Source organism: Electrona antarctica (assembly GCF_951216825.1).
Source record: "Electrona antarctica genome assembly, chromosome: 13".
Taxonomy (NCBI): Eukaryota; Metazoa; Chordata; class Actinopteri; order Myctophiformes; family Myctophidae; genus Electrona; species Electrona antarctica.
The window spans coordinates 13,753,655-13,780,179 of NC_136794.1; the positions used below are offsets into that span (position 1 = coordinate 13,753,655).

Sequence of the window (26,525 nt, forward strand, 5' to 3'; positions counted from 1 at the left end):
CCTGGAAGGCCAAGACCGATGACAAACCCAGGTCCCAGGACCGGAGCGGAGATAGACAGCGACAGCCTGCAGGCCGAGGCAGAGCAGACCGCCGCACCTCTCCGCCGCCCTACAAGGCCAGGAGCGCTCCCAGAGGCCGAGGCCAGGGGAAGCGCAAATGACCTGCCCGGGCCGGGTCATCTTCCCCACCACACTCAGAGTTCAAGGCCAGAGGTGGGGATCACAGATCTCACCTCAGAGCCTGCGCTGAAGCGCTTAAGGGGGCCTGTACACAGTGCTGTGAGCACCGTTGTACAGACCCCGAAAATTGTTATGTGCAATTCACATGTGTATGTTTTTCCACGTTGTTCAATAAAGAAAACAAAAAAACAAAAAACACAAAAAACAATAAAACCAACTCTGAAGGGCATAGGCCCAGTGGGAAAGATAACCCACACTGTGACAGCTTTAGCTGTCACAGGCCAAGAACTCCACGCCAATTTTTTCCAAACTCAATACCGAAAAAATTCACTAGAGGGAGACATTTCACACAAAGTAAGTCTTCCCCTAGGCAGGCCATGCACCACGCTGACAAGCACAGGGAACCCTTTGTCACGTCATCTGTCACAATGGCGGATATCCGGGGCTTCCCCGTGGATAATCCGTACAATTCAGACAGGATACAGGCTACAGTTCGCCTCCAAACCGCCCACTTCCAGGAAAATTATTTTCTCAGAAGCGAGCGGGCAAAAGGCCGCCATTCTGCAAGAGGAAATCAATTCATTAATGCAGAAAGGCGCCATCACAGAGGTGGCCCTCGACCAATCAATGAACGGTTTTTACTCCCGCTATTTCTTGGTAAAGAAAAAGGGGGGCGGACTCCGTCCCATTCTAGACCTGAGGGCATTGAATCGTCACTTAAAAAAGCTGCGATTCAAAATGCTTACTCCACCAGTCCTCCTACGCCTAATTCGCGAAGGGGACTGGTTTACGTCGATAGACCTGCAAGACGCATATTTCCACATTCCGATTTACCCGCCGCACAGAAAATTTCTGCGCTTCGGGTTCAGAGGAAAAGTGTACGAGTACACAGTCCTTCCCTTCGGAATGTCACTGAGTCCCAGAGTCTTCATAAAGTGCACCGCGGCAGCTATCGCTCCGCTCCGACAGCAAGGGATCCGTCTCGCTACATACGTAGACGACTGGATCCTACTTGCAGACTCTCCACGAGAAGCACTGTCGCACACACATCGTGTGCTCAGCCACCTCGACTCGCTTGGGTTTATAATAAACCACGAGAAGAGCATGCTTATGCCAACACAGTCAATAGACTTTATAGGCATAACACTGAACTCAATCTCTTACACGGCCCGCCTGAGCCAAGAGAGAATAGACGCAACACTGCAGTGCGTGGCGTCATTCAAAAGGGGACGCTCGATTCCTTTTCATGCATGCCTCCGGATGGCGGGGTTAATGGCCTCTGCGGTCTATTTAATCCGCCTAGCAAGGCTACATATGAGACCTTTCCAACGATGGATAGGCTCTCTACATGTACCAATGCACCGTCGGCACCAGAAGGTAACAGTAACATCACAATGCATACTAGCCCTTCAATGGTGGTCAGACAGGAAAACCCTCTCAGAGGGCGTCCCCATGGGAAAGCCTCTGATCAGGAAAGTCATCACTACAGACGCCAGCATGACAGGCTGGGGAGCCACGATGGAAGGACTCACAGCCAGAGGTTTATGGTTGGGGCCACTACGTGCCCTTCACATAAATTACTTAGAGCTCATGGCAGTCTTCCTCGCCCTGAAATACTTCGAGCAGCGCATCCTGGGTTGCCATGTCCTAGTCAGGACAGACAACACCACGGCCATGTGCTACATCAACAGACAAGGTGGACTCAGGTCCCCTCGTCTTCATCAACTGGCTCAGAAACTGATCCTGTGGTGCAACACACGCGTCCTCTCAATAGTAGCGTGTCACGTCCCAGGTCTTCTGAACACAGGGGCAGACCTGCTGTCCAGAGGACCTCTCCGCTACTCAGACTGGTCACTACACCCTCATGCAGTGGCCCAGGTCTGGAGCAGGTTTGGGAAATCCAAGGTGGATCTCTTTGCCACAGAGGAGAACACGAAGTGTCCCCTCTTCTTCGCAATCAGGGGACCATCAACGTTGGGGCTAGACGCTCTGTCACACCAATGGCCCAAAACCCTTCTCTACGCCTTTCCCCCGCTATCCCTCATCAGCCCCACTCTGGACAGAGTGAGGACTCAGGGTCTGAAGGTGCTCCTAATAGCCCCGTCGTGGGGGGTCTGGAGGTCGGAAATAACCCCTCTCCTCTACGACCAGCCGTGGAGAATTCCCCTTCGAGCGGATCTCCTCTCTCAAGCGAGGGGGGAGATCTTCCACCCTCACCCCCAGGACCTAGACCTATGGGTCTGGCCCGTCAAAGGGTGATGTTGACTGCCGTGGGTCTACCTCCGAACGTAATCGAAACGATTCAGAAAGGCAGAGCCCAGTCAACAAGGGACCGTTACGACACAGCCTGGCGCGTCTTCGAGCATTGGTGCTCACGAAGACCAGACCAAACAGTCCCCTACCAGGCCTCAGTGATCGACGTCCTGTCATTCCTGCAGGAGCTCCTAGACAACGGTCTAGGCCTCTCCTCAGTCAAGGTCCATTTGGCGGCAATCTCTGCCTGCCACCCAGGCTTTGATAACCAGACGGTGTGGAAGCACCCGCTGGTAAAACAATTCATGAAGGGTGTACGCAGGGAACATAGGACATGCAGATCCCTCGTTCCCTCGTGGGATTTGTCCCTGGTTCTAAAGGCGCTGGCTACAGCACCCTTTGAACCACTACAAACCGTGAGCCTCAAGCTCCTAACCCTGAAGGTGGCTCTCCTGATCGCACTCACGACAGCAAAAAGGGTCAGCGACCTACATGCGCTCTCGATCTCTCCAGACTGCATGAGGTTCGATGAGGGGTCGACCAAGGTCACCCTAAAGGCAAACCCCGCCTTCATTCCCAAAAATGCTCTCTCAGTGTGTGTGCCAGTGAACCTACAGGCTTTCCATCCCCCGCCGTTCTCCTCTGACGAAGACAGCAGGCTTAATTGCCTCTGCCCAGTCAGAGCTTTACGCATATACGCGGATAGACTGGCTCCCTTCAGACAAGGAAGCCAACTCTTTGTGTCCTGGGGTGCCAGGACCAAAGGAAAGCCCGTCACGAAGGTCACTATCTCTAACTGGATAGTGGAAGCCATCCGTCTGGCCTACACTAGCCAAGGCGTGGATTCCCCTCAAGCCCTGAGGGCCCACTCCACAAGAGGTGTGGCAGCTTCCTGGGCACTCTACAAGGGTGTCTCCATTCAGGAAGTCTGCACAGCAGCAAGCTGGTCTACACCCTCGACTTTCGCCACATACTATAACCTAGATGTGGCAGCGCCTTCGCTAGCGCACGCGGTCTTGGGGGCCGCTGCTCAGTAAGGCATCAGGGCAGCATAGCGCTGCCTCCTGCCCTCCACAAGGACTAGGTTCTGGACCCAAAAGGGTCCGAGCCCCTCCCAAAAGGTTTACCTGGGACCCACTGGAAGTTCAGGTCACGGGAGTTCATAAAGTCCCATAAACGAAAGGTATTTCGTGAAATTTCTATATAATACAACGTTAAAGGTTACTTTAGTAACCACGGTTGTATATATAAATTGAACGAAATACCTTTCGTGGAACGCCCTTCTGTTCTCTAAAGCAGAAGAAAAGTTCCGAATGAGGGCTGACGTAGCCACGCAGGTATCTATACGGGATAGGCGTGGCTTCCTACGTCACCCTTAGAGCCCAGGACAGCGAAAATTCTAGAATTTTCTGTCCTGGGAGTACATAAAATAATGTTCTGCAGCTAGGTTTTGAAGGAAACCTACCCATAAACGAAAGGTATTTCGTTCAATTTATATATACAACCGTGGTTACTAAAGTAACCTTTAACGTTTTTACACTTGATGAAAATAGCAAGTCGCTCACAACGCGTCGCATTGCTGACACACACACACACACACACGCACGCACGCACGCGTGCGCACAGAGAGAGATTGGATGTAATATAGTTGTTGTGAACAGCTTGGCATTGGGAGCATACCAGCCACATCTATGAACACTACAGAACACACACAACGGAGCGATCTTGAATAGGTTACATGGTTGGCTCTGTTGGGCTGAACTAAAGCATATGGAGTTGGTTAATAGAGAAATATGAAATATAGGTTACTTACTTATCATTGCCGGGCAGATACCGTTTATATCTATATTTCAACTCTGTTAGCTTGTAGATCAGCTATTTCTGAAATAGTTTAAAAGTAAATGTTAAAGTGGCTAGGTAAGAGTTTCAGTGGGTTTTATAAATATTGCACCAAAGATGAAAATAACTAAATAATTACTACATTGGATCCATTGGAACGCAGGTTCCTTTTCCCATTTCCTGAAAAGTAATGGTTTTGGGCATACAAGGTTTCCACCCGACAGTGACATTATGTACAGTATGTGTCTATTGTACTGTACATGTTCAATTAATTTCTACCATAGTATTGTGTCACTCACAGGTGATCTACAAATGACCCCTTGTAATAGAAAAACTCTTGATTACTGCCAGTTATCTCTTCTTCATTCCACAACAGATCCATATACTGTAACAATCCTACGTATGTGTGGTTTTATTTAATGAGCTTACACAGACATTTACAAAAAATGTGGGATCCCATCAGATATATAGAAGTGCCCAGGTCAGTTGGCTAAGTGTTTTTTAGCGATGCTAGCAGGGCTGGTGATGTCTGTCTCAAACAAGATATTGTATGTATGTAATGCCTCTTTGACTGCAAGTGCTATTTCAGTGGAGTGGCATGTTTGATTCCTGACTAGTTAGGACGTTGTTCTGTGAGAGGTGGAGAGAGCTGGTTAGAAACGACACGTTAAAAACGGTTTTGGAAAGAAAGGAAAGCAAGTTGTACTGGTATATAATAATGCTTGATGTTGGAGGAAAAACATTCTGGTATGTTGGGGGGGTTGTGTGTGTGTGTGTGTGTGTGTGTGTGTGTGTGTGTGTGTGTGTGTGTGTGTGTGTGTGTGTGTGTGTGTGTGTGTGTGTGTGTGTGTGTGTGTGTGTGTGTGTGTGTGTGTGTGTGTGTGTGTGTGTGTGTGTGTGTGTGTGTGTGTGTGTGTGTGTGTGTGTGTGTGTGTGTGTGTGTGCGCGCGCAACAGTGACACTTTGTGCACGGAAATACCACTTTTTCACCACCAACATACAGAGAGACACACATTTTTGCATATAGGAGTCGCTAGCACCATTCAAAAAGTAGGTGAAAGCTTCATTATAGAAGGATAAGTGAACCAGTGGAGGGGGTTAGGAAGGAAGACATCGTTAAGAAGAGCTTCCTTTGGATAGAGGCAGAGGAATGAATGCAGTGCAGTGCAGTAGAAAAAAAAGACTTTTAATAGAAGTGGATAAGGAAATGGAGAGGGCAGAGATGAGGGGATGTATGTGGAAGAGGTAATCTGATTGGCCAGTTTTGGGCCTCTTCCTGTCAGCTGCTCGGAGACGTGTTGGCTCAGCTCTGAGGGCTTCCAATATAGAATTTAAATTAGATAACCAAGGAGGTGAAGGACACAGGTGTGGCGAGAGAGATCGAGAAGTTTACAAAGTGTTGGTCAGCGACGTGAAGGGGTATTATAGAGCAGGGGTTTTCAACTGATTGTGAACCAGGGACCACCACCCTGACTTAGAATCAACATGGGGACCACTATTGTGTTTGGTGGGGATATGGGGTATAAGATTGGTGCTTTTGTAAGTTAACACTTGCTATGCATCCCATGTGTATACAACATCCCACTGTTTCTCAACCGTTCAGTTCACGGTTTCTCAACTAGTGGAAAGAACATTTAAAACAAATCAACAAATCCTACATTACTAAATGCATGGTCAGGGACCACATGCAATACCTCCACGGACCACCAGTGGTCCACGGACCACCTGTTGAAAACCCATGTTATAGAGAGTTTAGACGGGTCCAATACATTACCAGCTCTGTGAATAGGAGCAGATAAGGAAAGGTTTAATGAGGCCAGAAGAGAAGAAACGTGATGATTCTTGTCCGTGGGGTAGGTTGAAGTCACCATGTAGAATGAGGAGTGCCATCTTCCGTGAATGAGCTGATAATAGTATCCAACTCTTCGAGGAAATCCCCAAGTGGGCCTAGGTGTGATAGAGCACAATGATGAAAAGAGGGATAAAATGGTACATTTATGCATGGGTGTGGTTAAGGTGAGGGTAAGGACCTGAAAGGGCAGTGGTCAATGAGGTTGTAGAAATGTGTGCGCGCATGCGAGATAACTAGTGTTGTTGCGTTTCAGATGAACTTTACAGGAGCTCATGGAAGTAGTCGGTGTATCAGCTCGTCACTTTGCTCCTCTGTTTTCCTGTGAGCTGCTGGAAGCTCCAGCTTTGCTACATCTGGCCTGGATGATCTGAGCAGATGTTGTTGCTGCAGCATTCTTTTTGCCTCCAAAACTGATGGCATTGTTCCACATTGTATCATCCACTTTTAATCATACAACTCTAGCCCCTGACTATGTCTGACTGCACTTTTCTTTTGTTTGACCCTCCCTAAAAACCTAATTAATCTCATGCAGTAGCATGAGATTAAAGACCCACTAAATAGGAATACTAAAACTGAATGACATTTATTACCACTCCCACGTCCTCCACGTTACCAGCATATTTCCCTCCAGTGTAGCAGAGTAGAATCAGACTGGGGATGACCTTGGGGCGTTTTGAGACGGACAGAAGATTCTGTTTTGTTGTGTCTCTCTTCTTATCTCCTGAATGTGCGTATGTGTTGATGGCCTCTTGGACTGAAAGAGGATTATTTCCATGTTTGAGCCAAACAGAGGCAGTACATGAGTGACAACAGAGAAGAGGCATTGCATCAATGCATCACAATGCGTTGTGGGGCTTGTAGATCGGCTATTTTTGAAAATATATTATATCAATATTTCGAAAGTGTTAAATTATTAAGGATATGGCCTTTTTTGGTCATAGTACATTCTTTATTTTGATTACTTTATAGATTTCAGTTATGCGTCATATCTGCCCTATGCAATTTTTATTTACAAAGCCTAAAAAGGAAAACGAAATAAATTACATGTATGTTTTATTTATGTTCAAAGCTCTAAACAAGTATCTAGACATCTGTAACATTGCGAAAATGCATTTTCCTTGTGTTGTCAGTGTGGCGCTTTGGGTGCCATTAAGTGTTGAGCTGAAGTAAAAAGCAGCTGAGGAGTGCTTGTTTACACTCTGAGATTTATCAAGGCTAAAAGCCTCCGTCAGTTGTTTTTGAGGTTGTATCTTTGTTGTGAAAGCATCGCTTTGCTTTTCCATCCCTCAATTGGCAGTCTTATCTGAAGTGTGTGTGTGTGTGTGTGTGTGTGTGTGTGTGTGTGTGTGTGTGTGTGTGTGTGTGTGTGTGTGTGTGTGTGTGTGTGTGTGTGTGTGTGTGTGTGTGTGTGTGTGTGTGTGTGTGTGTGTGTGTGTGTGTGTGTGTGTGTGTGTGTGTGTGGCGCGCACGCACGCACGCGCCCACAACAAAGACTGTAACCCTTAAAAGGAGACCCTGCCAATGTAAACTGCTAGCCACTTTAGCATAGCACGGACCACAGATCACGATTTTTCCCGCAAAGCATGATGGGGGTCTGTTGTTTATTAGCTTTGTTCTCTGTCAGACTAGTACAACACGAAGTTGTCTGAGCTAACACTTTGAGGTTATGACCAAAGAGTCTTGACGACACATATAATCTAATCCCGCAGCCTACTGTATAATTAAGCCATGTGGTTTTTGGTGACATTGTGTTCTGTTGTCACAGCCTTCATTAAACTCAAGTCTTCCCAGGCTCTGGGAGGGGCGCTCTGCTACAATAGATATATCTAGGCCTAGCCTGCCTGAAATGAATGTTCAAAGAACCCCACCAGTTCTCATTTTGTTCCTTTTTATTAAATTTCAGACCAGAACCAACTACACCCAGACTACTTAAATGGTATATTTATAGCCTGGTATACAAATCTTTGTGAACTCATTATTATAAATGTTTTTATTATTATTATTCCGATGCAACCTCAAGGACTAATTCTAACCATGGTATGATATTTTAGGACCTGGCAGACTAATCAAAATCAGGAGATGTTGGTTGGGCAGTAGATTTCCTTCAAAATTCCACATGTGAACCCTGCTAGCCTAATTCAAGCACACCACAAATATTCCAAATATTCAAAGTACTGTTTTGTTTTGTGTTGTATCTTCTCCTCCAACCCCGCTGACAGCAGGAAGTACAGCTACAGTATGCTTCTTATGACAGAGACCTGAGTGGTCAGAGGGCATGTTGTCTATTGGGAGGCACGCAGACACACACACACACACACACACACACACAGTCACACACACACACACACACACACACACACACACACACACACACACACACACACACACACACACACACACTGTCTCTCACACACACACACACACACACACACACACACACACACACACACACACACACACACACACACACACACACACACACAGTCTCTCACACACACACACACACACACCTCTGGGACATAGTTGGCTCTGGCTGCCAGCAAGGAAGTATTTCTCTCTCTCTCTCTCTCTCTCTCTCTCTCTGTCAACATTGGGAGGGAGAGGGGAGCTTCTATTCACATAACAGAGAGTGCCAGTCCTTCTGCATTTAACCTCACAGCAGCACTTCCCTCTGCATGTCGCCCAACAGCATCACACCAACACTTCCCTCTGCATGTCGCCCAACAGCATCACACCAACACTTCCCTCTGCATGTCACCCAACAGCATCACACCAACACTTCCCTCTGCATGTCACCCAACAGCATCACACCAACACTTCCCTCTGCATGTCGCCCAACAGCATCACACCAACACTTCCCTCTGCATGTCGCCCAACAGCATCACACCAACACTTCCCTCTGCATGTCGCCCAACAGCATCACACCAACACTTCCCTCTGCATGTCGCCCAACAGCATCACACCAACACTTCCCTCTGCATGTCGCCCAACAGCATCACACCAGCACTTCCCTCTGCATGTCGCCCAACAGCATCACACCAACACTTCCCTCTGCATGTCACCCAACAGCATCACACCAACACCTCCCTCTGCATGTCACCCAACAGCATCACACCAACACTTCCCTCTGCATGTCGCCCAACAGCATCACACCAACACTTCCCTCTGCATGTCGCCCAACAGCATCACACCAACACTTCCCTCTGCATGTCGCCCAACAGCATCACACCAACACTTCCCTCTGCATGTCGCCCAACAGCATCACACCAACATTCCCTGATCTGCATGTAGTCTCACTCACAGCGTCACACAAGAATTCAGGATGAGGGTTGCCGAGTTCTTCAGGGCAGCCCAGTGACCTGCAGCTCTGTGGGGGTCAACCAGTCCAGAGAAAGAATTCAGTCTTAATGTAAATAGGAAAACTGTGTCTTCTTGGAATGTGTTTAGATTGAGAGGCCATTGGTCTGTGTGTAAACACTGTAAGTAGATAATCTCACTACTATTATTGTTCTGGTATTATGTAACTTTTTCAGTTGTAGACTAACATTTGGATGCCACAAACACCCTCCCAATGGCTGATGTTGTTACCAATGAACAATGAACGGTACAACTGGAGAGTTGAGTGAATTATCTTCAATCAAGAGGGTGAAGCTGTAGTTGTAAGATGGTGTCTAAAAATTAAGCATCAGCATTATGCTTTGAACTACTAGAACTAGACAGTTCTCTCTCTCTTTCTTTCTTTCTTTCTTTCTCTCTCTCTCTCTTTCCATACAAGATGAGTTTATGATGAGTCAAGTACTCTTTAGACATTCTGAAGTGGCAAGCAGGAAATATTTGGAAATGCAAGAGTGTGGTTGGATTGGACTATAGTTTATTTTGTGGGCTTTCTCCTGTTTATTCTGAAGCCACTTTCTTCTCATTACTCATTGATATGCCATTGTCAGTCGCTTCTACTAATGGCCTGGCTTCTTGTCTTCTAAACATGGGCCTGTCACTTTGCTCAGTGTACTGTACTGTGGTTTTTAAACTGTGGGCACTGAGCAACGATGATGATGATAATGTATAAATATGTATGTTCTGGCTTGCTTTGGCTCAGAAAACTGAACTCTGCTCTAGATTCCATATTTATCCTTACATAAAGCCAGACGACGAGACGTACTCAAACATACAGAGAGCCTATAATTCACTCGGTCTTAAACATTCTGGGGGCCAGTGCATTGCAGCCTGGGAATGCTCATCACTAGCCAAGTAAAACTCCTCCGAGCATAATGTGTGTGCTTTTTGCTGTGTGCTTGTATGAAGACAATAGTTTAGGTACATGTGTTTGAAGAACTGAAAGCAGGGCAATGCCATTAGACCTTACTATACATTTGTGTCTCGATGGGTTAGACTTGGTCTGAGGCCACCTGGAGTTTAGGCTCTGAGTTATGATAGCCCTGTCAGTCCTTTTCAGTATTCTCTCTCTCTTTCATCGCTGATGTTTATATGGTGCAGCAGCAGTGATGCGAGATATGAATTAACTCAGTGACCTATATCTACTGAATAGAGGGAGAGCCTGCCTACCGCAGCACGGGAGAACACACAACAGCACAGGCCAAGTCTCTTTTTATGGCCTGATTCCATTCTGTTGAGTATTTCATTCCCTTGTGCCCTCGGTCACTCCCTCTTACTTTTCTGACATCATTGTTAGATGTTTATGTGCAAGCTGTTGCTGTTGTTATACCTTGTCGCATGATCGTATCACGAAAAGAACACGTTTTCCACGGCCGTACAATGACGTGTAAATTTGAGATAATTTTTGCTTGGCTAGGCTACTGGACAATGCTCCCCAGATGCCTGTGAGCAACGTCATTATGACAGGGGGAATAGGGGAAGGAAGGAACACATTCCACCCCTCAAACAGCTGTGTTTATCATCCATCCACCGTGTTTGTCCTCACCATCGCGCCATGTCATGATGACCAGACAATAACCCACAAGAAATTAGCTGACTTAGAGCTCACTAAGAAAATATGTTTTGCACTACTTTGTACAAAACATCTGTTTCAAGATGTTGTGATGATTACGGAATGTGAGCTTAGATTCCTGCCAGACGTTTGCATGCTTCAGTGCTGCGTTTGTGTCCAAATAAATTCTCTCTTGGCGAGGTGCCAGTCTCTCAATGTTGTGAATGAGTTTTTTTTGCTGTGAGAAGATCAAATTACAGTACTATTCTGTACTATAGGACATGGGATCATGCTTTCCGGTTATTTACCATAATTGAATACCACAGGGCCATACTGTAGTGTAGTGCAGGGGTTCTCAAAGTTTTTGGCCGGGGACCCCCGGAAATGCTTTGGCAATGTCTCGGGACCCCCGCCCCGCCCCCTCCCGACCCCAAATATAAATTGACTGCTACAATAACCTTAAACCATTTTGGGCGGGAACCCCTTTTGGTGTTTTAAGCATTGTTATAATTTAGCTATTGAAAAATAGCAGATCTACAAGCTCATAGCGCGCCACCGAGTGGCGCGCTACGAGCTTGTAGGTCTGCTATTTTTGAAAAATCGTGAAAATAAAAATTTAAAACAAATCTTTTTTTTTTTTTTTTTTTTTTTAATAATTTGGGGACCCCCTAAAATAATTTGGCGACCCCCCGAGGGGTCGCGACCCACGGGTTGAGAACCCCTGGTGTAGTGTATAGGCGAGTGAATCACGTTATGCCAGGGGAATGGTTCTATCTATTTCTATGGAAATATCTCTGCTGAATCAGCATGTACAGTACATTTTTAGTGAATAAATAGAGATGGCTGCAATTTAAATCATACACAGTTTATTTCTCCTCTGTTACATTCACACACACATCATGGTTGGAAAACTTTCAGCAATACAACTCAAAGTTAAACAGTTTAATTTTGTTATGGTTATCACAATGACTACATGATCCATCTTGTGAAAAACTGCCTAGTGTTCTCGCTGTCATGGGTGACAACCTTAACAATATCCACATGCGCACTTGCACACACACACACACACACACACACACACACACGCACACACACACAGCGACAATATGAGCAGAATGTGTAGGTATGTTAACAGCTCGTCATGACTTGTTTGACAGTGAGCATCTGACAAAGAAGCAGCACTTGAACTTCTTTTATCCTCCAAACTGTCAAGACAAAACTTGCCTGCATCCCAACCAGTGAATATCCCAGCAGCAGTGCCCCCTGTTCAGGACACATTCTCAGGCCTGGTTGTGTGACTGAGCCTAATGCCACGCATGCCACTCGTTGTCACAAAGCCACTACAGAGAGACACAGAAAGCGCCTTTTCCCTCAGGCCATCAGAGCTCTGAACAATGACCCAACTGCCAGGTCAGCTGTCTTTAACCTGTAAATACCCACTCACCAACAGAGCATATATACTGTATCTTTGGTCATTATCTTTCACAATCTTCTTGCATAAATTGTACGTTTTATATACTGTATAGGCCACAAAGACAGCACAATGTATTTCAACTTGAAAGTTTCTTTAGCCTCCAAAAAGTTCACCCTCAACGATAAATAACGGGTAGTTTATAAAGAAATTCCAGCAAACGGTGCAAAGTACATTGAACGCAAGATTGTGGCGTGGTTAAGTCCTGATATATAGTCCTGATACATTTTCCTGATATGTTTATCGTTGATCTTTTGAATCTCGCATTTCTATCTCAATTTTTATCCTCCAATAAAAATGCTTTTATCCATGATTTCAGTGCTCACTGAAGGACGGTTCACTGACCATGAACTGAGTAAAGAAAGAAGGATCTGTGACCCATGAGTACAGATGATCTGTGGCCCTCTTGTGACTTGAGGTTTCAGCCCTGTTAAACACTGAACATTCTAGAACTGCACCTGGAAGAAGGCTCTCCACCATTACTGTACTGCTACTTTTGCACTACCACAACAAGTAATGTAGAATGATATAACAGCTTGAACACTAGTGTCCCTATTCTTCGGCGAGCGTTTGGCAAAAATGACAGATCTACAAGCTCACAATGCATTGCAGTGTCATGTGTTGTGTTGTGCAGTGGCGTGCACAGACATTTAGAGAGGCAGGTACTCAAGTGAAAAAAGGGCACCTTGTGCAGCGCATGGAACCGGCCAGTTGCCTTAACACTTAACGCGCCATTGCCGACGATTAAAGTCAATTGAAGCCTAATTTTGATACTGACGCTTAACGCCATTGCCGACGGCCTTTGGCAATTGAGCTTTTATAGCGTGTTCGATTGCTCGAGCCAAAATGCTACTCACGTTAGCCGGTTAGCTAGCTGTGTTGTTAGCACAGCACTGGATCGCCCATCTTAGATCGTCGTCGCCATAAGAATCCATTCTATCCATTTCTTTCAATCGCCTGTATCTCCTATTCCTTGTCCCAGATGGCATTTTTGGTCAAAACAGCGTTTCTTTGACGGCACAGAGCTGACGATCTAGAGCTCTCCGGAGCTCCGGCCTGGATTCACATTGTAAACAAGGCCCGTCCAGCTGTGTGAAAACTCCTAACTTAGGACTACTGTTTGTGGAGCGGAAATGGCGGCTTTTCAAAATAAGAGCTCAAATTAAAAAAATGCTGGCGTGAATTAGATCCTAATTTTTCAATAAATGCTAGCGGCATAAGTGTTAATAGTGTGAGATTTATAGGCTTTTTATCAAGAATTGATCAATGTCACCATGTTCCACATACTATACACTAGTGTACACACTGTACAAAAAAAAGTTTTGTTTTGTTTTTCTTTCAAAAGGGCACATTGCCAAAAGGGCAGGAGGTGCTCTAGCGCATGCACATACAGGCTCTGGCCTGACAGCGTGTCGCGTGTTCGAGTCCCGTTCATGACGACCTTTGCTGCATTCTCTCCCTCTTTCCTGTCTATCTTCACTTCATCAATAAAGGCAAAAGGCCAAAAAAACTAATCTTTAAAAAAGAAGGTAGGTATTTATTCATCCCTGAGGGGAAGTTAAGGCCTTGAGCAGCCCTCATCAAAACAACAAAAAAGACATTATTGTCTAAAAACATTATTATTATACATTACTGAAAGCTGTATTTATTATAAAACAAATAAACATCTGACTCTCTTTATTAGCTTGGCTGACAGTGTCACCACAATCTGTTTGTTGTCCAATGAACAAAAAGAACATTTACTCACAATGTTGATGGAGTTTGTGACCGACCCAAATTCTCTTTTCAATTCATCACAATATAAAACTATTGGCATTGCTGTAATTCATTTTTACTCTGTATGTGATGTTTTATGTCCTATTTTAGACAATTACTCATACTGTCTCCATGCGGTCAGTGTATGCCTATTTGTATCAATAACGACCAGACAATGAATGAAATATTATGAAACGCATGCCGCTGTGGGAAGAATGCTGCGGTCGGCACCGCCCCCTGTTGCTTATGCTAACCCAAGTGACCCAAGTCTCCTCCCTTACACACGCAGAATTCCCTATCCATTATTACCGTAAACTTGAAGGCAGGCTCACACCTGGATTTCATTAGCACCCTCCAGAAGGTTAGACCATCCACCTTTGCAGTGCTATGTTTGCACCTTTAGTGAGATGACCATTACGCAGAGGTGGTAACCTCTATAAAGAAGACATTTCCTGTACTTTACAGCAGCTCAGGGCCTCCTGGGGAATACTGTGATCTGATCTGACCTGAGTGTTGTTTTTACTGCCAAGTATATAATATAACCACCACATGAACCCTAGCAATCCTATCAGAACAAGTAAGACGCGTAAACGCGGGAAGCGAACGAAGCTGTTGTGGCAGTCTGACACACACACACACACACACAGACCTCTGTATCGTTCCAATTTCAGTTGCCCTCTGGTGGCGGGTGGGTGGTGTTACAGCGTGACACACAGACACACAGACAGTTTTGGCCAGCTTCTATAGTTAGTGCTCACTTCGTTCGCAATAAGAATCAGAATCAATCTTTATTGTCACATTACAAGTAAGGTGGGTGAAAAACGTGGTTGCGCAGCATCATCATTGCAGTTAGAAAGGATAGAGAAGAGAAGAGCATAAAGTGCATAATATGACAATGTGGGTGCATAATAAATAACAGGCCGTTTGGCATCGGCTGGGCCAACAGTGGCGGAGATTAGCTGTCCACGGACGGACGGACACACATACACACACACACACACACACACACACACACACACACGGACGGACGGACGGACGGACGGACGGACGGACGGACGGACGGAGTGCAAAACATACCCTCTCCCCATGCCTTCGGCCTGGTGGAGACAATAAAAGGTCATGAATGAATGTATGTACGGTATGTACAAGATAAGTAAAGTAGTCCCTATTTAATCATGATTCAGTTCAGTCTGTGCATCAGAGCTGTTGTTCAGCACTCTAATTGCTGATAACTAAAAACTGTTCAAAGTACTGCTCCCGATGTTCCTGTAACGCTTGCCTGGCCGTGGGTGCGGCAGTGGGTTGAACTGGGGGTGGTGAATGTCTCTGATGATACTTGTCGCCTTATATCCATGCAACGTCTCTCATGTATTTCCTGGAGGGGGGAAGCTCCCCTCCCACGATGCACTGCATTGTTCGCACCACCCTCTGCAGTGCTCTACGTTCAGCAGCGGTGCAGTTTCCGAACCAGGCGGTGGTGCCACTTGTCAGAACACTCTCTATGGTGCTGCTGTAGAATGCTCTGAGGATGCGGGGGCACACTCTGAACTTTTTCAGGTGGCGGAGGCAATAGAGTCTTTGTTGGGCTTTTTTCACCACTTTTGTAGTGTGTGGCCCACTTCAGGTCCTTCGAGATGTGTATCGATATGTGTATCCCTAGGAATTTGAAGTCAGACCTGTTTCACTGCAACGCCATCGATATAGATAGGTGCATGCTCCCTCTCCTGCTTCCTAAGATGATCAACCTGTAGCAATAGGACTGTCACATCTTAATTGTCCTCTCTGTTTTTCCTATTCTGAATTTCATAATTGGTGAAAATTTGATGGAAATAGCAGATCTACAAACTTTTCACCGGAGATATTTGTTGTAGAGGGGGAAAATGGAGAGGACGAAGTATAGATTACAGGGTTTATTTGGTTAAGATGTGACAATCCTATTGCTACAGGCTGATCATCTCACAGCTTCATGTGAACATAAGGGTAATCAACATATAGACCTTGAATTCTCACACATTTTCTAGCTTGCAATTTTTTGTGTTTGTCTTGATGATAAGTTCATGCCGCGTGCCCCATCTCCCGCAATCTACACTGTGATAATGTCTTAATGAATGCGTTCTTTGTGGAGGGTCTTGGGAAGCAACTGGCGTGGCAAAGCGCTTGTCCAGCAACGCTTCCCCCGATTACAGCTGCCGTCTTATCTGTCAAGGCTTCCTCTTGTCTTAGAGTGTGTGCAGTGCGACGAACAACCACATAGACGACTGAAACGAATCAATGTATCAATAAGGGCTACACGGCTCACACCCCGCCTGAGGCATTGCCTCTATTATAACCACATGAAGCCTAGCATCCCTATTCTGGACATGTAATAGGCAAACAATCGCTGAAAATAGCAGATCTACATTCTACAACATCACAACACATCATGTTATTTCTCATGGTACAAAGAAGTAGGGGAACAAGTATATCGTCTGTCCACAACTGTTATTTTCAGGATTCAAATTCAAAAATAGCAAAACAGGCTCTTCCTCAGACAGGAAGTCTGAGAAAATTATTATAACGGTGGTAATAATAACTCTACAAATTGACAGATCCTCTGGTCGGGCGAGAGGAATCCCTGAAGTACACTATGTGTGTATGTGCTCACCTAGTTACAATGAGGATTTTATTTTCTGAATAATGAAGTCAGTTGTATTACAAGGTAGGATGTGTTCTCTATTTACAGAGCATTATATGAAAAACATCTGAAACTGTAATGAGTGCCACAATAACCAATCATTTAGAAGGATTATTATTAAGTGTTGTTGATCTCCTGCCTTTCCTCCCTTCCTTTCCCAGGCCACGGAGAGTGCCACTGTGGGGAGTGTAAGTGCCACGCCGGCTACATCGGTGAAAACTGCAACTGTTCCACGGAGACCTCGTACTGCATCTCAGACGACGGTCAGATCTGCAGCGGGCGAGGCAGGTGTGTGTGTGGGCACTGCCAGTGCACAGAGCCGGGGGCCTTCGGAGAAACCTGCGAGAAATGCCCCACCTGCCCCGACGCCTGCGGCACTAAAAGGTATGGAGCTCAAGTCCGATTCCTCGTGTGAACGCTACAGCAGGGGTTCTCAACATGTGGGTGGCAAACCCCTCGAGTGGTCGCCAAATTAATTATTATTTTCTGTATGTGCATGTTTGTTTGTTTTTTACTTCGTTAAGTAGAAGCACTAACGCATTCTTTTTCCAGAATATACTTTTGTTTTGATTCTAGTCGAAAGCAAATACAAAGCATATGGTGTTGCTGTGTGTATCCCAATGAAATTAAAGATTGAATCCACCTGTTGTGTTCCAAAACCGGGCCCAACCATCTCATAAAAAAAACAGCTGTAATATTACTAAAACGTTTAAGAGGGAGAGGGGCGGGAGCAAAGTATTTGGGGTATTTTTTGGGCAAAATGGGGCTTGTGATTATCCCATAGAGGAAATTAAGTTTCTGCTTCACCTAGCTGATGTCTGCTCAGATGGTTACGAGTGCTTTGGGGAAGCAGTTAGGTCGTGTCCCCGAGTGTCTTGCTCGGGGTCACTACAACAAACCGTCCCAGGAGGTGAACCGGTGACCTTCAACATTAACAGATGGCCCAAGCTACAACCCCATGCCCCTATGCTCTTACATGTTACTTTCATTTTACATTGCCATGACTGGTTACCCAAGCAACATGACCTATGGTTTCAAATGTCAACCGTGTGCAGTTTGGTGCGAACATTAGGTAAGTAACGGTAACAAAACATTGGCTGGAGGAGAGTCTTAAGCTTTTTCAGGTTTCTAATAGAGAGTCATGCTTATTCATATTATTGGCAGATGGGTCAAAGGGTTCATAGCAGTTGAAAGAAGGCAGAACATTGGAACGAGGAATGACTATCACAAAGGTCAAACCGCCACCCGCAGTTCGGGTCAAGGATGGAGCCAAAACACTCGTTTCACTCACTCACTGATAGAACTATCTCTACTTTGAAGAGAAGGAGCCCTTAAGAGAGAGATGTTAAGATACATTTGCCTGCCATTTGTGACAGAGAAATGAAAGGTTGCATTCTCGTGTTAACTCATCACTCATCCAGACAATCTTTTGAGGTTGGGCTGCAGTGCCTCTCAGGAATCAAGTCTAAGAGAAATGGCTTCTATGTATTCAATCCATCCCATAGACACACATGGCTCTGGTTTTCCATGGTAAACGGCTATCTTTAAGGAATGATCTCTAACCCTCGACCTGACCTTAACCTTCAAGATGGGGTCTTCACCGGCCTCCCTCCTCTGAACATCCCATTTGTTAACCTGGCAGATAGTAGACAACACAGAATGAAACGTGACCTGAACGCTAGTAAAATGTCTTCTGGCAGCAGAAGCGCATTTGTAAATTCTGCTTTTGATTTTCTGCTTCAAATGGTGTGCATGTGTGGATTAAATTGAATTAAATGTGGAGTTATTTCTTAAACTTTTAATGAAAGATGAAGATGGTTATTATTGTTTAATATCTGCCCTCTAGGGAGTGTATCGAATGCAGGATTTTCAACTCTGGGCGTCTCGCTGACAACCAGACCTGCCAGCGCCTGTGCAAGGATGAAATCATCACTGTGGAAACCCTCAGTGAGTAGAACTCTTACATGTGTGCATGCGTGTGACACACACACACACACACACACACACACACACACACACACACACACACACACACATCTCAGCAGCTGGCTAGCAGGGGCAGAGAAGAGTGTTCACATCTGTGGCATCTGTAACAGTTTCACTCCAAGCATTACATAGCTCTTCCACTGTCACTTTTTATTAGCCATTTCACCATTATTGTGGTTCTGCCCTGCCAAAATTCAGTATGGTGTTCAGGAATGTCAGTGAACGTGAGGCATTTTCACGCCTTTGATGTGTTACAGTAATCCCTGCTTGCGTGCACTGCACACACACACAGACACACACACAGACACACACACACACACACACTGAGCTGCTAAGTATACGCCACTATTGTGTCCACGTGCACCAGCTGAATTCATGCTATATGTTAAACATGTTTTCTTGTCTAATTTCCACACAAAAGGTTCAGAACTGTCCACAATCAACCAGAAACTGTGTTAGATGCAGTTTGTGGGAGAGAAAAACAAAAAAACATTCAAGACCCTTTCTGTTGGCTATATTATGTTCAGTATGCTTGTATGATTGTGTTGGCACCGTTTGTTTTACATCACCATTACATCACCTAATCAACATGAGTTAGACTTTAATATATTAGCACCCCTCACTTCACACGGGTGTGATCTTTGTTTTTGTTTTTGTGATTAGTATTTTATTGGTTTTTCTTTTTCAGACACAAACACAACACCGACAATACCAGTAAAAGAGTTTGACACAAATCGACAGTCACATTACAAAAGAATAAAATAAAAATAAAGAGTAAAAATAAAAAAGACACAACTAGGAGGGAAGGAAGGGGAGGGATCTTTGTATTACTAAACCATAAAATAGGAACTTAACTTTAACTGTGTGGTATAAATGTACTGTGGACCACATCCAATGTGTCCAATGGTGGCACCATCACTCAAGCTACTCAAGGGGATCTGATGTATTGTCAGATGTCCAGCTTAACATCAAATAGCCATACCCTCGTCTCTGGTCCTATACGTCGAAGAGGCAGGCTTATGCCAAGCCCCACTTCATTGATGATTTGAAACATTCAACCCCAGTGGGTAGGTGGTTCAGGAGGGTCCATTGCCTTCCAACTGTGATGGCATCCCCTGGGTAGTACTGATGGATTTGTGTGGGCCCGGCCGTCTCCCACTCTTGCTTCCAAGATCTCGTCAGCCATGCATTGGTAGACAGGTCCTCAGGGATAGAACAGAGCATCTCTTATGCTGCCTCATTGAAGGGATGGCAGGACTTGAGTCTGCATGGAAGTGCTGCTGTCGTTGTGGTAGCATGCAGGATGTGCCAGTCATGTTTCTGGGCTTTCCTTGCCAGGGCGAGGGTAGCAGCCTCCTGTCGGTGCCTGGTGTCATCCCATGAGGACTGGCAGGTTGAACACAGGTTGGGCTACAGGCAACCAGCTATGATGTGGAGGCAGCTGTTGATGGCAACCTCAACATTTTTGACATGTGGACTTCGGCACTTGAATGGGGAGCCGAACCTTTTGTGTGAAAATTAAGAAAACATGTTTAAATCATTGTGTAACATGGGCGTCAATGAGAAATTGTTAAATCACCTATTTCAGCATTTTTCAATATGTTCCCCTACTTGGACTTCTTAGGACTTTTGATATGTTATTACTAACATATTTATGAAACAAAAAAAGTTGAAAGACTTTGTGTTGCAATGACTTTTTTCCTTAGATTGCCTGTACTATAAGGCTTGTCTATTGGCAGCCATAAGACATTGAAACATGTCACACACATCTCTATAATTAGTTATGAGGGTACACCCTGTGCACAGTGGGCGGTTGTGTCCTCATGTTTATGTTATTATGTGGTGGGTTTTGGTCTATGCCTCTCATGGCACCAAGGACATCTTCACTCCCCGAGATAGGGTGCAATAACAGGCAGTGTAGGCCAAACCCCTCATTTGGTTCAAAGAACGCAGCCCATTAAAGTATGAAATTCTATGTAGCGCCTCCCCTCGTTTCCCCTCTAGGTGGTGTGCCCCACCCACTAAACAAACATCGAACTCTACCTGCTGCTATTAAGCTTTGTCCCCCAAGTGCCACTTTTAAAAACCTGGTTGCACTTGCAATAAGAAAAAACAACACCACCACCAGAATAAATCTATTATTGGAGTCCTGAGCTGAACTGGGTTGTCATGGCTACAATGTGGGTGCTCACTGGCCATCACCATTGAAGTATTTGCCCTCAACTGCTTAAGTAGGCCATTTCGTTAAGTTGTATTACTGCAAAGTTGTTGTTTTTACTTAGAACTTATTAAGGGTCCTCTTGAGCAATCAAATAATAATTTGACAAAAACAATGGCTGGCACATTCTCTATGACAGGAATAACAATAGTTATAATATGATTCTACTAACTGCTTGGACAGTACAATATATGAGCACTGCTCGATAACTAAGTGAAGAGATGAGGAGGGTGCACAGCACGGCAGAACGCTTCATCTTAACAGCTGGATTCCCAACATACAGCATTATATTTCCTATCCCATACACTAGCAGCGTTTAATTTATTCTATGCATTACTTACTATACTATTTCTGAAGATCATGTAGCAAGCTTTATTCACACTGGTGATGAATGATCTAAATTGTCTGTGGAATGCTGTGCAAACATCATTGTGGAAAGAAGTGGTAATTACAGCAACACAAATAAACAATTGCATTATAGTGTCACATTATTGTACAAGAACAAATTATATTGATCAAAATGTATCCTCTAATGTACTGCAAACTGCAATGAAATGCAAAAAATGTGGCTGCAGCGGCAAATTTAATGAATACCTCCATCCACCTTCTCAGGGGTGGTATGTCTCACCGTTTCCTTTCCTTTGCTTAATACGCCCTTAAATGTTCAAATTTTCCAGAGTGTCGGACTTCTCAGAGTCCAGACTGTAAACCATTTTTCTATAAGTCCTGGCATCTCCTAAAATCATCGAGAACACTCGACTAATGTCTGGGAATGTATAGTACTGCTAATATGTAAATGCACTGTGATGCAGTCTAGCACAGAAGAGACCGTGGTGCTGGTGAATGTTAGTCCAGTTAAAACTATTTTCAGACAGTTCCCTGTTGCCCCCGCCAGCCCCTGGCCCAGATATGAGCTTTTCACTGCATTCCCCATTCAGACATCTGACTGCCCTTAATGGTCTCCACATGTACATTCCGGAAACATCGTGCACAAAATAGACCAGGGGGGGAGAGGGGGGGTCAGGCCAGGCTGAGTCTGCTGACCTCACAATCCCTAATGGGCTTCAGATATTATATTTGATTTAAGATAGAACTGAAAGCCTCGGTTTCCCTACCAGGGAAGGCATTCACTTCCCAATAGTGACTTCACAAGAAAGAAATGTGGACACTCTATAAAGTGTTTTCCTTTTTCTCAAATCAGAGCTTTTTCTCTCCATCCTCTCCCTCTTGTTCTCTCCTTTTTCTCTCTTCTGTCCCTCTATTTCTCCCTCTGGTCAAAGCAGCCGTGATTGAAACTCTCTTTCTCCCATACTGTCTCCTTCCAGAATCCGAGGACCCCGGCGCTGTGCTCTGTCTGTACAAGACGGAGAACGACTGTGTCATGAAGTTCACGTACTCTGAGCACGCCAATGGACAGTCCGTCCTCACAGCTCTCAAAGAGCCAGGTCAGAGCTCCCAACACTGTTAGTTCTCAAAACAAGGAGAGAGGGGGTGAATAGAAGAGCCTGTGAATTTTTTTTTAACATTTCTTTGGCTGTGTTGTACTAAATAGGCTATCCCAGTTTAATTTCTTGCTAATATTTCTAACAGGGCTGGGCAATATGGACAAAATCTAATATACTGATAGTTTTGATATCCATATTGTGAATATAAAATCATATGGTGACAATATTAAAATTGAATTTGTTTTGTAAATAGCAGATCGACTAGTATATTTCACAAATTCTTTGAAATGATAAAACAAGGCTTAATTACCATATTAAAATCAGGAAAAAACACACCGTTGACTTTGACCTCCTTTATTGATAATAAAAACATATGTAAAATGACATACACCATTGTCACACCATTTTCAAAAAGATAGATGCAAAAAAGCCAGCGCCTTATTCCCATTGAGGTCCAAGTCCAAGCACCCAAAGGTGCCAAAACTGTGCATGTCACCCATAGGTAGTATGATATCCAAGATCCCAGATGATAATGTATCTTGTCTCGTATCACGATATATAATATTGATATATTGCTCACCTTCTCACAGAGTGTGGCGGAGCACCTGATGCCATGACCGTACTGCTAGCGGTGGTCGGCAGCATTTTGCTGGTGGGCATCGTACTGTTGGCAGCCTGGAAGCTGGTCATCACCATCCACGACCGACGAGAGTTTGCGAACTTCCAGAGCGCACGTTCCCGCGCGAGATACGAGATGGTGAGGATGTCCCTCCTGCTAATCTTGACATCTGAAACATTTCTGCCCTCATCTCAGGTGCTGCTACTTAGGTTAATATGCAATGCTCTTCTAGTAAGCTGCATTTGCAGCGAAACGTACCAGCTCCAATTGCGAGGTACACCGCTCAAAATGAGACACACGAGTATGATATTGTACATGTGTTGTGATCAAATAAGTCTGTGTCTTTCTAAAACCGTGCAATTTTGACTTAAGGGCATACATTACATTGCGGTCTAAAACTAAGGCACATGTGGACCACATCCCTCACATCCATGGCTCTCTGTGGATTGGGACAGCAGCAGAATCTGATGTGTGGTCTATGGCTATAAATAATTATCAGTGAGAACAGAACATAATATGTGACACATCCGTTGTGGCGTAAACACCATGTGTTGATTGAAAGCAGCAGGCCCCTTGGACTGCTAGAGCTGTCAGTTGTTGTTTTGTTTCCGTTTTGTTTTTTAAAGCTGCACGCCGGAACGATGATGAATTGAATATCATTTTAGCCACTTGAACCATACTGTCCCTATTCTGGGGGCAAATAGTTGGTGAAAACAGCAGATCTACAAGCTCACAATGCAACAGCTTGTAAATCGTCTATTTCTGACAAAGAGATTTGGTGTATCATGGAATGTCATCATGGATTGTATTAAAACTGCAATCCAGAATTTTTGCAACACGCACTGAGCTTGTAGATCAGCTGTTTTTGCTAATATTAATCACTTACCTGTAGTTCATTGACCTGGTACTTCAGGGCTCTATACATTGTCCCCTCCTTTTTTCTTTCTTTGCCAAGAATAGCTGATCTACAATCTCGCAACAGCTTGTAGAACTGCTATTTTTTCATTTTCACTAAGTGTCATCTAACATTATACTGTATGTCTCACTTTTCCCCCAGGCCTCCAACCCTCTCTACAAGCAGCCCATCTCTACCCACTCAGTAGAGACAGACTTTAACATGTACGGCAAGTCCTACAACGGGGCGGTCCACTGATCTCTCAGCCAGAGGGTCAGGGCACGGCAGGACCGGTCCAACTGACTAAACTCTGGAGATGTGGCATGGAGGTAGATAGTGAACTAAAGCACGCCCATTCCTCTGCACTGCCAGGACCTGATAGCAGGAGTGAAACAAGCCAGCTCTCGACTGTGTTGGAGGGGAAATTGCTGCCTTAATTATTTTTTTCTTGTCTGGAGCAGAATCCAGCTGATTGTGGAGATGTGACCGGACTTCTGTTTTAGTCTGATAATGGCGACCGAACTCTGCATTTCGGAGCAATGAAGCATGGACCACTGCGGCCTGTTTATAGGCAGAGCGGACAGGCTCCAAGTATACCCCAGTAACGATGAGCCCCATCGATGTTATATAAGAGGAGAAAACTGACAGCTTGAGTGCGTTTGTCAACTTTTGCATTAAATGATAGCTCACATAAAAATGCAGTTTGTATTGTACAGAGCAGGCAAGGCATTGACCTATATTTGTATGTATATTTTTTTAAATGCTGACAAATGCCTTTCTCACGACCAACTATGCATCCTACAGTGCTACCCTCTCAGCAAATGGACATTCATACGGCATCAGAGGATTCTAGTTTCACAAGTTAATTCAAAGGAAAGATACATATTTTTGAAGTTGATTATGATGATATTGTGGTACTACTAACATTAAATGAGTAATAGACTTAACCCCTCTTACCCATGTTTTGCACAGAGAATACTAGGAATCAGTCATAAAGTGACTTAAAATAATCATTCCTTTTTGCACTGCCTTCACTTGTTCCTTATTGCAGGATAGCAATCCTTTTAACCTTTACACTCTTCTCTTAGTAATCCTCAGTGAACAGAAATAAAATGTACAGGTTAGATGCTGTGTAAGCCCTAATATGGTTAACTGCCTGCCATCGCATTCTCAGACACCATGGTAGAATCTTTGCTCTATTATACCTAACTTGCATACCATATAATCTATGGTATGCGTGTATTCCATATTAGATGTGCTCTATCTATGGCATAGATAGAGCACATCTAATATGGAATATACGCTCTCCACTCTATTCTTTGAGATCTCGAGAAGTAACTGTGTAAAGGCTTTTGGGTTCACTGGGAAGTGTGCAGATAACATGATGGCCTGTCCACCCTTCCTTCTCAGGGAGGAGACACTGAGAGGTTTCTATGGGTGGTAACCAGGGTCATAAATCCTAACACAACTGTTCCCACAGGAAGAGGAGGGGCCTGACAATGGCGATCTAACAGGATTTAGCCCGGAGGGATCAACTTTGGGGTGGTGTGAAGGGTTTTCTGTTTTGTGACGGTCTTGGGGGGGGGGGGGGTGTGTGTGTGTGTGTGTGTGTGTGTGTGTGTGTGTGTGTTGTGCACGTAAGCATGCATGAATGGGTATAAGTAGTAATAGTGTATGTAGGCGTGCTAAATGCAGTATCCATCACTTCAAACTCTCACAATCGCCTGTTTACTTGACTTCCTTCTTTATCTTGGCACAGTATAGGGAAATGCTTTGACCCAGACCTAGCATGTCTGTTACAAAGTAAAGCCAACAGTTCTGTACAGTGTTCACATGGACATGGACCACAACATTTATTCAATACTGCACACATGACGGATATGCAAAAAGAGCAATAAACTGATTGACTTTACAGCACATTAATGTCTTTATTTAGCCAATTCTGTTTAACGCCTACAGGCCCTAGAGATTGTTTTGGAGAAGGGAGAGGACAGGTGGCATGAATTGGTGGTCTGTTTCTGCCATATGACTGTGTGTGTGTGTGTGTGTGTGTGTGCGTGTGCGTGTGCGCGTGCGTGCGTGCACACTCACTTTAAAGTATCGGAAAACATCTGTTTTAGCTGGTTCTCGCTCCCAGTAACCATGCACCCCTTACCCCAACATACACACCATGTTTGAACCTCTGAAGATGTATGGTCTCTCTCTCTCACTCGCACACACACAACTTGCACGCATACACAGACAGGAAGGGTGGTCTGTTGTTTCCCTCTCTGATGTAATAATTTACACCTCCCTCCTTGGTAGCCACTATCCCGTTGAAAATGATCCTGTCTACATCTGGGACTTTGCGTTTCCAAATTCTCCAATTGTTATGCATTATTAGGCAGAAATTA

The 26,525-nt window shown here is 44.8% G+C and overlaps 1 protein-coding gene across 1 annotated transcript in view; it reads left to right on the top strand.

Moving 5' to 3' along the window:
- The window catches only part of itgb5 (integrin, beta 5), a 58,461-nt gene extending 33,319 nt beyond the window's left edge, over positions 1-25,142 (top strand). The window contains exons 12-16 of the mRNA XM_079519058.1: positions 17,131-17,353; positions 18,816-18,916; positions 22,499-22,618; positions 23,209-23,375; positions 24,295-25,142. Coding sequence (XP_079375184.1) covers positions 17,131-17,353; positions 18,816-18,916; positions 22,499-22,618; positions 23,209-23,375; positions 24,295-24,390 — 707 coding nt within the window. The 3' untranslated portion in view covers positions 24,391-25,142. The remainder of the gene's footprint in view (positions 1-17,130; positions 17,354-18,815; positions 18,917-22,498; positions 22,619-23,208; positions 23,376-24,294) is intronic.
- Positions 25,143-26,525: the final 1,383 nt, after the last annotated feature.